The following is a 15,900-nucleotide window of genomic DNA, read 5'->3' as shown; positions in this document are numbered from 1 at the left end:
TGTTTCCACCGCGAAGCCAGCTTTGATATAATTCACCCGAAAGCCTGTGCATTCGATGTAATTTACGATATATACTCGACGGCCGAGAGACTCTTACGTTAAATCCGTGGAATTCAACCGCGCCGAATCAAATATAATTCTCCGAGAGTGCAAAGCTGTAATCCGCTTTTGGATTATAAGCGAGCAACGGTCATTGCGTTATAGTCATTGCGCGGTGTGATGGAACAACTACGCCGCAAACTACTCAGAATCGAAAACCGATTCTTTTTTCTATTTTTTCTTTTTTTTTTTTCTAGCTAGCCATGAAATTCCAATCGCGATGTGTCGATGCGCTAATTAAAACTTCGGCGTCGCAATAGCACCTTTGATTAAATCGCTAGTGCAGCTATAGCCGGTGTATAGGATATAGTGCAGTTTGCTATCCGGTAGCTGAAAGCTCAAGAGGCGATGGAAAATTAATTCACTCCGGTACAGAGATAATATGCCATGTATTTCTTTTTCCATACATTTCTCTCTTCCATTTCACTTTTACTTTATATTTTTTTTTTTTTTTTGCTCGTCCCGACTACACCGGCCGGAGTGAGCCGTAGATGAGCCGTAGACACACGCGGTATTCAACTTTTTCAAAGTCATTTTAGAGGCGAACTTGATTATAAAAAGGGTCCGCTAAAAATTCCTCAAAAAGTTTTGCAGATTAGTCCACGTTGGACGAATTTACGTTCGGTCCCCCCTCCGCCGCGCGGTTGTTGTTTTTTCTTTTATTTATTTTTTTTTTTTTTAAGTATCGGATCGTTAATTAATTTATAACGAGTTTGAGATTAGGTATATATACTGCAGCGACGGGGGAGTTGTTAAACTTCTTGTACATTACGAAGAATGGAAGGTCGTTAATCACCGAGAAAATATTCTATGTTATAGTCGTGGTGAAAAAAGAGAAGAAATAAATCAAAAATATGGACCGTATTAGACTAACGACAAGCGGAGGCCGGAGTACGAACGATCCGAAAATTATCGATAATGACGCTCATTTACGGAAAGGAAGGTAACGTCGAACTCGGTATAGCCGAACGTATCGAAGGAACACTTTATAAAAAAAAGAAAACTACGAAAGGTTCGGAATTGCGGGTGAACCGATCAGGCGTGTTGGTTTTGCCCGGTTATATTTCTTTGCCGGTTTTTGCGCGGACGGCGAATGAAACTATAATATTTCTGAAACTCGATACGATTATATCGGTTGGTATTTTTCTCATAAGACGTCGCCGGATATTTGATCGATTATTTCGTTCAATCCCCGTCCGTAGACGTTGATCTCTTATTTTCTCCAACTTCCTACCGTGTGGCTTTCCCTTCCCTCGCGCGGGCGTTGATCACTTTCGCGCACCGCCAGCCGTACACGAGGAGGAGGACCCACATCCGTCCGTGACTCGAACTCTCGCAGTCGGACTCGCAGTCGGCGAACGACGCTCGTTTAATAAATTGCTCCCGGCCGAGTGATCCCGGTGATCCCGGTGATCCCGATGATCCGGGTCGTACGCTCACTCGCCCGACAATACCTCATAAATACGGGGAAGTCGGTCAGTCCCGTCGGCGTGGGCGAGAAGGGAGAAAAAAAGAGGGGGAAGATCGCTCGACCGAAGCCCGAAGGCTTTCGGATATAAAGCTGACATCCGCAACGTCATGCGGGATCGAGACCCGCGGCTCACCCCCGCATCTTACCGCGGGGCTCATCTCCGTCCGATATTGTATTTCTTTCCCGAGGCGGGACCACCTTTTTTACCTTTCACCCTCGACCTCCATCCCTTAATTGCACATACCTATATGTGGCGCCTATATCCTCCTATGTACGGTGGAGATATTACCCCCTTTCGCGGAACGCGGCGATTATTTCCTCTTTTTTTTTTTCAATTTCTTTTTATTCCGTTCTTCGCCAAAGCTCTCCACCGGCTTAATTTCGAAGTGCAGCGAGTGCACGGATACCTACGCGCGCCCACCTACCCGTCCGTGTGTCACACGCGTATCGCGGGCGTATAAAATACAAACTGCAGCGTGTGTAGTCGGCGCGGAGATACGTGGAAGAACTTGATCCGCTGCTTCTCTCGACTCGATCCTCGACTCAACTAAACTCAACTCGACTCGTTCGCGATTCACTACTCGAGTCCTGCGTTCAAACTCGTCTCCCAATGTTCCTTCAGCTTCCAGCCCTTGAATCATCGACGAAGGTGATTCCGCTCTCGAAACACGTCGAGAGCCTCGGAGAACGGCGGCGTAAGAGGCGACGCGGTAATCACCACTTCACATCTCGTTTTCCTCGACCACGACGCGCGGGTGAGACGGGGGACGCCGCCTTCTTTCACTTTTCGAAATTTCGTGTATCGGTGCAGAGCAAATTAGCGGCCCCGAGCTCGCTATCGCGCGATAATTAAATTCAACATCCGTAAATTAAACGCCGGACTCCGGATCAGACGCTCGATAAACCGGACGGTGCGAAAGGTCGCTGAAAAATTGATACCCGTCTCGAAGGACCTGCGACGCTAATCCTCACCGGTCGTTACTCTGTTTTCACAGACTCCCGGACAATTTTAATCGTATCCTATGAAAAGTGGCGACGAGCCAACGTGCACACCTACCTCTGATTAGTTGTAATTCCCCTTAAGACACAACAAAAGATGAGCCGTTTTTTATCGTCATTTTTCTACGACAAAAACCCCGAAGCTATACGTTCGTAGGATCATCTCACAGAAACGATGTGCTTTATTTACTCAACGACCTCCTATTTGTCGTTTGAATGGAAAAAAATTTTGAAGCATGTTCGTCGCGACAGCGACGACTTTGAAAGGTCGTTCTCAAAGATAATCACATGTCACGTTGCACGGCATGTGGCGTGTACGTGAATAAAGCTCGGCGACATTTTTTTCCCTTCCATCGTTTGTTTGTTTTTTTTGTTTGTTTTTTTTCATTTTTTTTCATTTATCCACTTTCTCTCCCCAAGCTCGAGGCAAGGCTACTTTGGTATGCGCCACGCTTTACCGCCGTTTTATTGTATTTTTCTGTAACAATAATCCCGGTCGACGCGCGACAGCTTACCCTTGTGAGTATAATGCCAGCTTTCGATCCGGCAACGGTAAGTACTGCAGTACCCGCGAGCTACGGTGAATCTTGAAATCAGATCCCCCGAAAAAAAAAGTCACGCTTACCGAAGGGGAAAAACACGTCGGATCCACCTCGTACACCATCGCCCACCTACGGCATCGGATACAACGCGGGTGTATGTACCTATACAAATCCAGAGAAATTGGTGGCGGGCATCGCATTTTACATTTACAAGACTGCGCTGCTCGAAATGCAAGTTTAGGTAGCCGTAGGTATAGATGTATGTGGATGTAGATGTACGTGTGTACATAATATTAGGTATCTGCAGCGCACACCTGTTTCGTAGACGTATAGACGTAACACGTAGCAACGTTCCCCTCTCTACTCCTTGTTCTATAACCCTCCCCGTCTGGACCGACGAATATTACATATAAGTTATTCAACTCCTAAAATATTAGCACGCGACGTTGGCCAGCTTACTGTACGTCGGAGCTCCTACGGAATTATGAAGTGTCCCGCTAAAATGTCGTGGCGCAAAATTGCCCAGGATAATATTCGCTGAGTAGTGAGTGCGGGAGGGAAAGGGGAGGGGGAAGGGGAAAGGGGGGGGGGGAGGGCGAAAAGCAGAGGGTAGCAACCGGGCGGAAACGAAAGAAAGATTTTCGCGACGGAGGTGAGAAAAGGGAGCGAAGACGTTAACAATCGGAGACAAGATAAAGAAATGTGCGACCCGCGAAGCGCATGAGACTCTCTTAACAGCTCCGAGATTCGAAAGCTCCATCAACCCGATGCCCTGCACTCTCGTCGATTAGCGCGACTCTCCCTACTTACGAGATGAACGAGAAAAGAGATCCTAAATTCGTAAGCAAGATGAGTAGATCGAAATTAAAAATACAGACAAACTTTATCATGTTCTGGAACGCAGAACTCGCCGAGATCCCTTCATAGATTAGCTCGTGTCAACTGGACAGTTTTGTCTTCATTTTTCGAGTACATCTAGTGTCAGGTGTAACGGTATTACACGTATATTCTTGCATACCTTGGAAGGAGAGGTGGACGGGGGTGGGTCACGATTTGTGGCGCGCGCGCCGCACGCGTGACATCCCTTTCGCGGGGACGAGGGAATTTACAAGTAAAATTCGTCCTTGCCCAAGGTAGATTTAGGTATGGTTATACAGTTGCTGAACATTCCAACTTTCAATAGCGATGACCCGAATCCAGGGATTCATTGTGCGAGTTAATTAGGGGACGCAACTTATCCGGAGAACCACCGCAGACGGTCGTCAAAGGTGGAAGAGAAAATGGAGGGCTATATTTGCGACTGTCGTTACGGACTTTTTTCTTTCTCGTGGAATGTTAGTGAGACGGAAAATAAACAAATGGTAATTGGCTCTATAATCTGATACACAAGTACATACATATATACCCTCTGTAACTCGTAGTCATGTTCGTCGAGCGTATGCGAAGATGAAAGCGAAAAATTTTTGCGATCGCTGGAAATCCATAAGTAGAGGATTCGCGTGTTTTCATTCTGAAATACGTTTCGTTGACCGTGAAAATGATTCTCAACGGCCAATTGAAATTTAATTGAAAAAGCCCGAATTCCGACGATCCTCTTCCACACAAGGGACGGACCTCGGAGTCCACAGGGCATTGTTCATCGTCGGGAAACACCACGTGAATCGGTAGAAATTTCTGAAGATGTTTCGAAAATTTCAGTCGGGTACAAAAGCATTTTCAAGGGTAAAAAAAAAAAAGAGTAAGAAATCAAACAATGAAATAATCATCCCGCAACGATAACTCGATGTAAGTATACAGTATCACCTACGCTCATCCATCCGTAAAATTTATAACTATTTTCCTCCGTGTACCCCAGTGGATTTTATTGCGAGTCACTCGCTAGGGGAACGTAACGGTCAGCCGTTACCACGCCTAGATATACGCCAGGGGGCAACGCGCCCTCAAGACGTCCCCAGGGAACGAGGAACGACCGAGCCCTACTTTTCGCGGTTGCCGTCGAACTCTGGGGGATTCTTCGTTCCGGAAACCAACAGCCGAATTACGTCCTCTGAGAAAAAAGCTGTCTTTGTCCAATCTTGGATAACGAGTTCGGTATCTCGTCCGGAATATTAGAACGGTCAGGACACGATAATCGTCCGCACAACGAAATTTGTATAACTATTAAATTAGACCAGGTGCGACAGCCGGGTCTAATCTAAAGCTCTGCTTCGATTCGGTTTGGTTTAATTTTGGTTGGGTTTGGAGCGTAGCGTGTCCCAACTTAGTGGTCTAAATATAATCGACTATACTTAATCCGGGTTGCCGGGCGCGGCGGGAATCGGGGCAACCACTGTGTGCCACTGTCCTGTGCGCCATGCCGTAGCTACGCGAACGAACTCTGCAGCGCCGGACACGTGTTGTAAAACCGAGAGCTCGACAGATAGACGAAGTTTTCGTGGAAACTTCGCTCGAGGCATCGGGAATAGAATGAAGTTTATTTATAAACCCTTACTACCCGCCATGCTCGCCGATGAAAAACGTTGTACATCGATCGTCCGCGTCGAGCGAACGCCGAGCGAAATCGGACTTCGATTCTGAAAACTTTTTCTACAAGTTGAATTTTCACCCCTCTCGTTGGACAAAAATGCACAAGCCCAACCTGGATTCTTCTCCAACGCCCTCGTCGTCGTCGCGACACGGTGTCGGACTACGCGTACCGCGCGTACCTCGCGAGGTGCGCGTAATTAATTATATACTTTTGTAGTTGGCCGAGCTGCACAACTCGGAGCTAATTAATCTGAGAGCGTTTCGGTGATTACCTACTAACTACCCGCAACTGGGCGCTATTAGTTGGCTCGTTAATCAAACAACAATGCGCGTGCCGCGGGCGAGCTCCAGCGCGGGGCGGAGTCCGCTTCTTCGTAATATATTATGATAAGTTGCCCCCTACCGCGGGAACTCACTCTCTCGCGGAACCGCCGCGATCGGACGAAACGAGACGACCGATGATCGGAACACGAACACCACCGAATGTTCCGATGGTTTTAACGTTGAAAAATTAGCTCCTTGATTCGAAGCCGTTGGAAGGAAGAGTGCGGGGGGAAATGCACGTGTGTATCCGCAGGGAGCGTTGAAAATACAACGCCGCCGCATTATATCAGTTCGTTGGCCCGGAGGAATGGGAAGCCGAGGGCAACTTGCCAGTCGCCCCTCAAATGATGAAGAGGCGAGGAATCGACGCGATGGTGCCCGTATCCCGAGGGGTGCACTTAACCGCCGCAGTGTCGGATCCTCAGGCGATGAACATCTTGCTCTCCTACAGATATAGCTGATTCTCGAAATCGAGAACTTGAGTTTCTTCTCACTTCCCGATTCTCGGCGATACCGTGGAGAGAAATTCTCTTCTCATTTTATTGAAATAGCGCAACCTGAGCGTAACTCCGATAAAACGATTTTTATATTCCTTTGAATCGAATCTCCTCACCCACGCATTTCCACCGGCGAAGGACTCGATTTCTGAACGATAATCCGCGAGTTTTTTTCACACAGACGTTCGACGGCGAATCTAATTAAGTTGAGAAAACAATAACGCGGAAGAAGCTGATAAAGTCAGCGTTCAACTGTAGGAATTAAATGGTACGAGGCAACGAGAATCCCATAATCCCGATATTCTCTATAATCTCGGCAAGTTTTGGCCCCGTTTCTTTGTGTGCCCGACGGCGGAGCTCGCGGGGATTTACGTGCCAATTTCAACGACCCACGCGGGTCGTAACAGCGACGGGAGCACGCTACCGGCGAAATTTGTTAACTCACTGAAACCGAGAACGCAATTACCTGCGCGGCTCACCCCTTTAATTACAACCGCACAGCTGCGACGCGCGGAACCCAAATCGCAAAAGCACGACCCGAAACCGAAAGCGAAACCCAAAAACCGAGAAGCCAATTCCTGTAAAAACTCTCGCTTCTCTTTCGATTCAACTCGGCCTGAAAAAGCAGGCCCATCTCGACGATAGGGCCGTAAAGTCATTGGGGAATCGCTTTAGAAGTTTGACATGGATTAAAAATTTGACTGGCATGCTTTAATATTCTTCAACCGCAGCTACCGAAGTACGTGAAATCCGAAAATCCTACTTTATTCGTTCCGTTAAACGGATTCCTGGGCCTTTCTATACTCGTAGACACTTCCGCGTTCGACAAATTTGCCCGCATTCGATTTCCCGGCATCCCCTGGAACCCCACGTTTTCCAGGTACCCCGTAACCGCCAGCCCCAGGTGTCTCCAGGGTGAATATGTCCTGGAAATCGACGTCTCCGAGTTACAAGTCGAAGCTTTGATATTCGAAGCACTTCAGAGTAAATTATTAATTAATATTGGAATACTTTCATGTGCGTAATTTTTAAACAACTATATTGTAAGATAGTTGTACATAAATCGAAAGCTTTTGAAAAATTTAAAGGGGCTTCGAAAGATTTTGCAAATGTCACTTATTTGAGATTCCGGATTTTCAGGATCGCTGTTACTACAGTTATGATTAGAAGGCGCTACTCACCCCTGCGTAGACGGGTACCGCTGTCTTCGGTCCGAGGTTGATGCCCCTGCCATCGGCCCTTCTCAGGGTGTTCCTTCCGCAGGCACCGGGGTGTCCGCCCTCCAGACCCGGAGGACGATGAACTCGCCGCTCCGTCAACACCGAAAGTGTCATCGGTGCCCTGAAAAGTATCTCGCGAATCACTCCGTCACCGCCGCGATGCGCCCCGTCCCCACCGGTGCCCTCTCTGAGTGTGAATTTTCTCAATATCAGCGGGTAACGCTGCTCAAGAATCTCCGGATCGGTTATTCGCGTGTTCGTCATGTGCGTGTGAACGCCGCCTCTTCCATCCCACGTCGGACCCTGAACAATGGAAGGAGGATTCGTCGGGCGAAGAGAGAAAACGGAAAATAGCGGTGATGAAGTGAGCAAATAAAAATAAAGGAGCGCGGAAGAGATACGGTGGATCGACTTACCGCTCCGCTGCCACCGGCGACGGTCTCGTAGTAGCCCCACTCCTCGGTGCCGAGGGTGACGTTGTTCATGCACCCCTGGGACGCTGCGCAAGCCTTGAATGCCGACAGTACCACGTCGACCACGCGTTGGGACGTCAGGACGTTGCCACCTACGACGGCGGCGTTCTCCGACGGGTCGAGAAGCGATCCTTTTGGGATTATGACTTTCACAGGTTTCAAGCACCCCTGAAACCGAGCGGTAAAACCACCTCGTCACCGGTGCGAATCGTCGCTGCTAATCCAAGCCCGGTAACGTCTCCGTAATGCGACTGACGCAATTTGGAGAAATTATTTCTCCCAAAAAAATCGCACGGTGTGAAAACTCACCTGGTTCAGCGGCATGTCTCGACCAACGATGCTTCGCAGGCAATATATGAGTGCTGAAAGGGTGATCGCTCTCGGAGCATTACAGTTCCCCCAAACCTCGTAGCCGGTTCCCCTGGAAGCGAAAATTTCAAATATGACTTGAAAATATCAGGTCAAAAGTTTCGATTTTTTTTTAACGCTCTGAAAATAATGCCCACGAGAAATCGAAAAGCGCCTCTCCGCGCTCCGCGTCGATGTCGACGCGCAGTTTGACGACGCTACCGTCGTCCATGTAGTCCTCGGAGTAGAGCGTCGTGGCTCCGGTCTGCTCTCTCGTCCTAATACCGACCTCCTTCAGGACTTCCCTGACCGCGACCTCCGCGTAGTTCTGTATATGGGCCATGTACGCTTGGACCACGTCCAACCCGTAAACGTCGATGAGCTCGTTGACGAGTAACGTGCCCTTGTTATTCGCCGCGATCTGCGCCTTGAGGTCACTCAGGTTGTCGGACAAATTACGCGTCCCCGAACTACCCGGTAGTTTACCGGGCGCCATCAATTCTTCCGTTAATTCTTTCTCCCTGAATACGCCCTTGTGGACCAACAGGAAACTCTTAAAAGTCGCTCCCTCCTGGGGGACGGAACACCAAAATAAATTATAGAGAAATCAGCGGTCGCAAGAGGCGATGAATGACATCAGGATTAACAGTGGTAGCTACCCACCTGAAGCAGGCTCGTTGAGTTGGGTGGCATAGAGCCGGGTGTAATACCTCCGATATCCGCATGGTGACCTCGACTAGCGACAAAGAAGACGGGGGCGTCGAGGTCACTTGAAAAAAAAAAAAAAAACAAAACGTTCATCTCCGCGTAAATATCGTAAAAATAAATACGTGGAAGAAAATAAAACCGAAAAAGGCGAATCTGCTTACCTGCGAAAGACGGGAGTGATGACGGTGAGATCCGGAAGATGTGAGCCTCCGGCGGACGGATGGTTAGCGAGGATCACGTCCCCCGGGGTGAACCTTCCCTCGAACGCTTTGATCTGTGTAATGAGAATGAGCGAAGAATAAAAATTTATACTTAAGACGGTCGAAGACAATTCCTTCGTCGTGGATGGTTTTATCGCAGTAATTGCAGCTATTCACGGTGGGTACCTGGAACTGGACGGTCTCCTGCATCGCGCCCAAATGTACCGGAATGTGAGGAGCGTTGGAAACCAGTCCACCGTCCGGACCGAAGACCGCGCACGAAAAATCCAGTCGTTCTTTGATGTTCGTTGATATGGAGGTCCTCTGGAGAATCCTGAAAAGCGTATCAGGATCGTTAAAACCGCCAGAGGTTTTGTTTCCTCTTTTCCGACGATATCGTTACTCCGAGGATCTTGGAGCGCGGGTCAACGATTTCTAATTCCGAAGTGGTGTCTCGTCGAACTTTGTAACATCGTTACAAACAACACCGAATAACGAGATGGGCCGACATGCCCATTAAAATTCGTCTTCGTTCTATTTCACTCCGACGAGTTTTCGCGAGGACTCTCTCACCTGCCCATTTGCTCGGCGATGCTCATGAATCGATGCGAGAATATGCTCAACTGAATAGCGTCCAACTCCGGCGTAATTTTACTTCTGAGAGCAGCCCCAACGCTGATCATCGTGTCACCGCGTGGCGTAATGACCGCCGAACAATCCGGCTCGATCAAAAGGGTGCCGAGACCGTCCATTATGATCGCGGGACCCTCGATCGCGTGTCCCGGTGCTAGACTCCGCAGCTGATAGACTTTCGTCTCGCGGTAACCACCGTCGAAATAAACCCGAGCGATCTAGAGTGACAATTGAGTAATCCGTGATAACGGTGATTATACAATTATACGAATTCGCCTTGCGATATTTTGAGAGATCTCCGTACCTTTTCTGGTTTCGGAGGTGACGAGGAGGGCGGCAAAATCGGTTCCTCGGTTACGGCGGTCTTACCGACTCCCCGCACCCTGATATCGTCAACGTAGACTCGTCGACCGGGCATTGTGAAGCCGAACTCTGACTGATATCTGAAGCGATCGGTAAATGCGGAGATTGCGTACAACGAGGGATAAAAACCGATCGTAGAAAGTCCAACGTGAAAATCGTAGTGTTTCGTGCAGATTGAGAATTCCAATGACCTTACCTCTCGAGGAACGTACCCATGAAATCGCCGTGGGCGATACCGGTGCCTCCGGTTTTCGCTGCGCACATTAGGGCGCAATCGGTGCCGTGGTACCTCATGTGGAGGAACGGCTCGGTAAATATCAACGAGTCATCGAAACCCTGCTCCCTCAACTTCCCGCGCACTTTGGCGGTCAGAGCTCGAAGTCTTTCGTCGAGCCGTTTAAAGGCCTCTGAAACGGCGAAAGTTCGTACTCGGCGAACACCCCGGGGACCCGAAGAATCGGAATAAATTTAAGAAAATTATCACCTTTCTCGTACACCTCGACGCTCGGCTCCTGCAAGTCCTCGACGACGTCGGCGAGGGCCATTCCATAGGCCGATAGAATCCCGGCGTATTTGTGGACGAAGACCGTTTGCATACCGAGGGAACGTGCGATCGCACAAGCGTGCTGACCGCCGGCACCCCCGAAGCAGGCGAGCACGTGACGCGAAGTGTCGTACCCCTTCGCTTGCGTCAACGCTCTGATCGGACGGCACATCGCTTCGTTCGCAACGTTAACGAATCCCATCGCGACTTCTTCCACCGTCATTTTTGCCTTTTTGCTCAGGAACGAGTTTATCTGAGGAACGGAAATAAATGAGGGGGGTCCCGGTCATTGCGGATGCGCGAGTTGAACGTTTATTTTTTTTTGATCCCGTACCTCGGTGGTCAGCTGTTGGAATCCCTTCGACGTCGCGGCGCTGTCCAACGGCTCGTTTTCGCTGGGTCCGAAAATTTTTGGAAAATATTCGGGCAGCAGACGCCCCAGAGCCAAGTTAGCGTCCGTCACCGTCAGCGGACCACCTTTCTTGTAACACGCTGGCCCGGGATGCGCCCCCGCACTTTGGGGACCCACCTCGAAGAGACCCGAGCGGAAAAACAACATCGAACCACCCCCGGCTGCTACCGTGTTCACGTCGAGCTGTCGGAGGTGAAATTTTTCCATTTTTTTTTTTTTTTTTTCTGGCATAGTTCGATCGGTGACGCGGCAACAGCGATGGACTTCATCTGCCGTTATTTTTTACCGCCCAGAACGAAGTTAATGGTAGCGTACCTGAGCGGCTTGAATAGTTACGCCGGCAGTGGTGCTTTCGTAAACGTGTTCGAACGACCCCGCGTACCGACTGACGTCCGTCGATGTACCGCCCATGTCAAATCCGATCACCGGGAGGTCGCTTATTTTTTTGTACGTCGTCATAGCGTATCCCACGACACCTCCAGCCGGACCGGAGAGGATGGCGCGAGAACCGTTAAAACTGAAGGAGAAAATTCATTTAAAACCCGTCAGTTGCAACAATCGCAACCGTGGGACGGGGGGAGTTCTGTACTCACGAGTGCATCGGGGTGAGACCACCGTCGCTTTGCATAAAGAGCACGTTCACCCCGGCCAAATTGTCCTTGAAACCGGCGGCGAAACCCTGAAGTGAAGAACAAAAATCTTCATTACACGGACGGTTCTCGTTTCGAAAATCAAACTTCCTATCTAGATTCCGTTGGTTTTATCACGTATTTTCAGATGTTATCCTCGTTATCGCATTTTTTCGCCCAGCACCGAGACCGTGTTCGGTCCGCGCGTACGCTGGTATGATTTATCCGTTGCTAGGTGAGAGGTAGGTACGTAGGTAGGTATCAGGGCGATTTACGACGCGCGGTGGTACACCTACCTGTAGGTACTGCTTTATGTGGGGAGTGAGGTACGCGTCGGCCGATGCGGTGAATCCTCGGGGCACGATTCTCGTCATGGCCATCACGACGTGCGAAAGAGATATCTGGGAGAAACCCAGCTCGCTCGCGAGTTCACCGACACGAATCTCATCCTCGGCGTACCTGCGAATCCAACATTAATCGTACCGCACCCGTTACGGCGTAACGCGTTTTTACCGCTTCCGACGGTCGCTCGATTCCGTTTTACAAACAGCTCGGAGCGTTCGCCGCGACCCACTTTTCATAATTTGGCGAGATGAAGAATTTTTTAAAAGCTTCTATGAAAATAACTATTTATCAAGGGATGAAAAATGAACTCACGAGTAGCTGTGGGCGAGGACAACGGCGAGACTTTCAATGCCACGTTCCTTGAGCCCCTTCAAGTCATCTCGGAGTTTCTCTTCGTCGAGTTCCTGTACAACCAGAAATTCTTCACCGGTCGTACCCTTCACGCGTTTCCACTTATGGCCAACGTTATCTCCCAACTTGCATCTATCCGGCAATGCCGGTACCACTCTCGATCTGACCTCGACGACCTCGGAGTACAGAACCTCCGGTGTCACTACCTCCTATAGGATTCAATTTCCGGATCGATTCGATAACATTTGGGGGGGGGTGAAAAAACAACGCAGGTTCCGCAACACTTACCAGATCGAATATGTTAGGTCGCGCCTGGTTCCCGATGAAGAGCAGATCCTTGAAACCCTCGTTCACAAGAAGTGCCATACGCGCACCTTTTCGCTCGAGAAGGGCATTAGTCGCTACGGTCGTTCCCATTCTGATCCAAGCGATCCTTGACGTGTCGATAGCTCCGTCAAATTTCTCGCCCGTCTCCTAGACATCACCGGATATAAACGTGACATTTTTTACGACCCGTACCTCGAATATTGGGCGAATTGAGCTTAGGGTCAATCATTAGAATCGACGTCTGATTTTCCAATTTATGACGACAGCATTTTGTCGATTTGCCTGTGAGCAAACGATTGCCCGTTCCCTCGTAATTTCCTTCAACTTCGAAAGCGAGGTGAATCGTCCCTGCGCGCAAGGAAAGTACCTACTCGCGTATAAAATCCCGCATAAGTGCGAGGCGTATAACTATACGTACGAACTGGATGGCTGAGCGTCGTACGATAACGCGTGAAACGATCTTGTGGACAGGAATCACGTTCGAATCCTTCGCGTCACCCTCGTCCTTCCTTTTTTCACCTTGAATAACATTTTTACTGAACCACAAGAGCCGTCAAATATTTTCAACGAGTGATCATTCCAACGGCTAGCCCTGGTATTCCGGAAGTTTCCGTAGCTCGGAGACATTCGTGCTTTTTCCTTCGACTAATAAATATACGATCGTGAAACTTTCCTCTCAGGCGGTATCTTGATGGAATGGAGTCCCGCTCCGTAAAACGTGCGACCATATATATTACCGGCGCACTTATCTTAAACACGTAGAGGTACAGGTATAGGTGTACATAAACATAAAGTACCGCTACCGTAGCGAGGAAGGTCGGGCACGCGGAGAGACAATCACAGGGTCAGGGTGACGTTGTACGAGGAGCTCAAATTTTCGGGGAAAAATACGTCACGCTGTATTCGTGAGCGGATCTAAATGTCGTCGGAAAACTCCGCGTGACACAAAAAAAAAAAAAAAAAAAACCATCTTCTTCGTTCGAGCACTTCCCTCGATCCGGTCGGGGATCCTGGATGCAAAAATGAGCGAGAAATGTGAAAAAGCGTTGTTCTTCAGCGGGGAACTCCGGATGTCCCTATTTTACTCTACAGTATGCGTATATGTGTGTATGTATGTGAGTGTTTTCGCGTAGCGGCATAGTCCCGGCTCCCGCCCTCCCTCCAAGCTTCAACTCCGTATCCTGGTCCAACGGGAAAGAGCGTTATCGATTTTCCGCTAGCAGGACGTCAAAGTTCCGGGGGATCGCGACGAAGGCGTAGGAACTTGGAGAAAAAGATTTCTGTCCGATGGCTTTCAAACTTATGAATAACCGAGCGGATGCGCGGGAAAGAAGTTCAGATGACAAGAAGGCGGAGGGACGATGGGGATGACAGGCGTACGTTCGACAGTGCACAGCGTAACTCATTGTCAGGAAAAAGGTGGTTTAAGGAGGGATGGATTTGACAAACACCTACGGCCTGCGGTGGTAATACGACACTTCGTCCGACATCGATTAATAGCAGGTGCTACTAAAATGGGTACCCTGTAGAAAAGAGCTGTTCGGAGGGAAGTTCTGCTAACGCAATTCCAGCTATCCCTTGATCTAGTTTCTCGCAACTTGGATTCTCCGCTTCATTTTTATCGTTCACTCCATTAGATCACTATGTACTTAACGAAGTGAGACGACTGTTTGCTTCTTTCAATGAATAGCGTGAACGGAGATCAAAAGTTACGAAAATTTGACTTCTTCCGGTCAACATAGCGGAGCGTTGACATTGAGAGCGACCTTTGTATCAGCGGGACTGACCTGCTCTAGAATTCTCCGTATTCCCTCGCGGGGTGCGTCTTCGTAGTTGGAAGGATCGACCGAGAGAAGTTTCATCACTCGAACCTTCCCACCAGGACACTCGGCGTAGACGTCGGTGAAGGTGCCACCGCGATCGATGGCGAAGCTGAATTTACCCTCAACAACCATCCTGCCTCAGCTCGGAACAATTCTTATTCTTTCTCGTGGGTCTGGAAAAAAATGCCTCCTCGACTCCTTGAGAACAGAAAATATCACGTCCATTCAAATCGACACGATGATGAAAATTTTCACGAGAGTATCGGCAGTGAACGAATTTGAAGAATGATTGAAGAAGTCGGATCGAAATGGTAGAGTCTCATTAATAAATGAGGACATTGAACCGAGAGAAAATTATGATTCGAAAATAAGAAATTGAAGAATTTGGAAAATAAACACGAAGGTCTGGATTCGTGATATACCAGCTGCTAATCGATTCACAAGTTTTCCGTAACACGTGTCCATTCAGCTTCAACAGGTACGTGCTGTCTGCAAATATCGTCCAACTACGATCGAGTGTTATTTATAACACACATCTACATTTTCTTGCGATGAAAATGTACTTACGTTTTTCGTTGGTGAAAAAAAAATCCAGGAATCGTGTCTCTTATCAAACGTTGGTTGGCGACGCCGATAAAGTGTTTGACGTATCACTCCGGCTTTACGTTTCTCGAGCCGGTAAACATTCAAAGAAACCACGTGAGAGACACGATTGTAATACCCAAGCCCCGTTTTATGCGCAGCACCAATCGACTATGTGGGTCACGCGGCAGCGAACTCGTTAACTGCCTTCCGTTTTCTACTCACTTCTTCGATGACAACGACGTCGTCGACGGCAACCGCTACACTGACGACAACTTCGTCGACGAACTGTACATACCGATGTAGCAACGTTCGATTTCAGTGACTCGCCGATACTCCGGGTGTCTCGCGCGTATTCTCGGTCTTCTGTGTAGACGAACTTTCGTACATTATCAGCTATCCGCCAGCTCATATACCGCACCTCGAACTGAATTGAGCGAGTCACTCCCTGGTACCCCCCCACTGGCGTATCAGCGAGACGACT

General features: G+C 48.9%; 1 protein-coding gene across 2 annotated transcripts; it reads right to left on the bottom strand.

The window, feature by feature from the left end:
* Nucleotides 1-1,883: 1,883 nt before the first annotated feature.
* LOC105691432 (5-oxoprolinase) lies at nt 1,884-15,880 on the bottom strand. Of its 2 annotated transcripts, none has more exons than XM_012409894.3 (20): nt 15,402-15,880; nt 14,799-15,032; nt 12,973-13,158; nt 12,646-12,893; nt 12,285-12,447; nt 11,953-12,038; nt 11,675-11,876; nt 11,282-11,542; nt 10,888-11,200; nt 10,600-10,810; nt 10,345-10,483; nt 9,981-10,258; nt 9,594-9,741; nt 9,369-9,481; nt 9,163-9,268; nt 8,658-9,070; nt 8,461-8,572; nt 8,095-8,319; nt 7,640-7,981; nt 1,884-7,384 (listed from the first exon to the last, which is right to left on the bottom strand). In XM_012409894.3, exons 2-20 carry the CDS (start codon nt 14,964-14,966, stop codon nt 7,235-7,237), a joined length of 3,864 nt encoding a protein of 1,287 aa, XP_012265317.2. In that variant the 5' UTR covers nt 14,967-15,032; nt 15,402-15,880; the 3' UTR covers nt 1,884-7,234. The 2 variants fall into 2 exon arrangements, with proteins under 2 accessions (XP_012265317.2, XP_048506420.1); XM_048650463.1 differs by having other exon boundaries at nt 14,799-15,007.
* Nucleotides 15,881-15,900: the final 20 nt, after the last annotated feature.

This window comes from Athalia rosae, chromosome 2, assembly GCF_917208135.1.
Source record: "Athalia rosae chromosome 2, iyAthRosa1.1, whole genome shotgun sequence".
NCBI classification, from domain to species: domain Eukaryota; kingdom Metazoa; phylum Arthropoda; class Insecta; order Hymenoptera; family Athaliidae; genus Athalia; species Athalia rosae.
Note: the sequence above shows the minus strand (reverse complement) of the source record. Positions and strands in the feature narration are given on the sequence as shown.

Excerpts from the sequence above, each read along its gene's own strand:
- LOC105691432 (XM_012409894.3), bottom strand. The coding sequence starts at position 14,966 with ATGGTTGTTGAGGGTAAATTCAGCTTCGCCATCGATCGCGGTGGCACC. Across the intron at positions 12,448-12,645 it reads GTCCTCGCCCACAGCTACTC|GTACGCCGAGGATGAGATTC; the intron begins GTGAGTTCATTT and ends TTGGATTCGCAG. Across the intron at positions 7,982-8,094 it reads TCGCCGGTGGCAGCGGAGCG|GGTCCGACGTGGGATGGAAG; the intron begins GTAAGTCGATCC and ends TCCATTGTTCAG.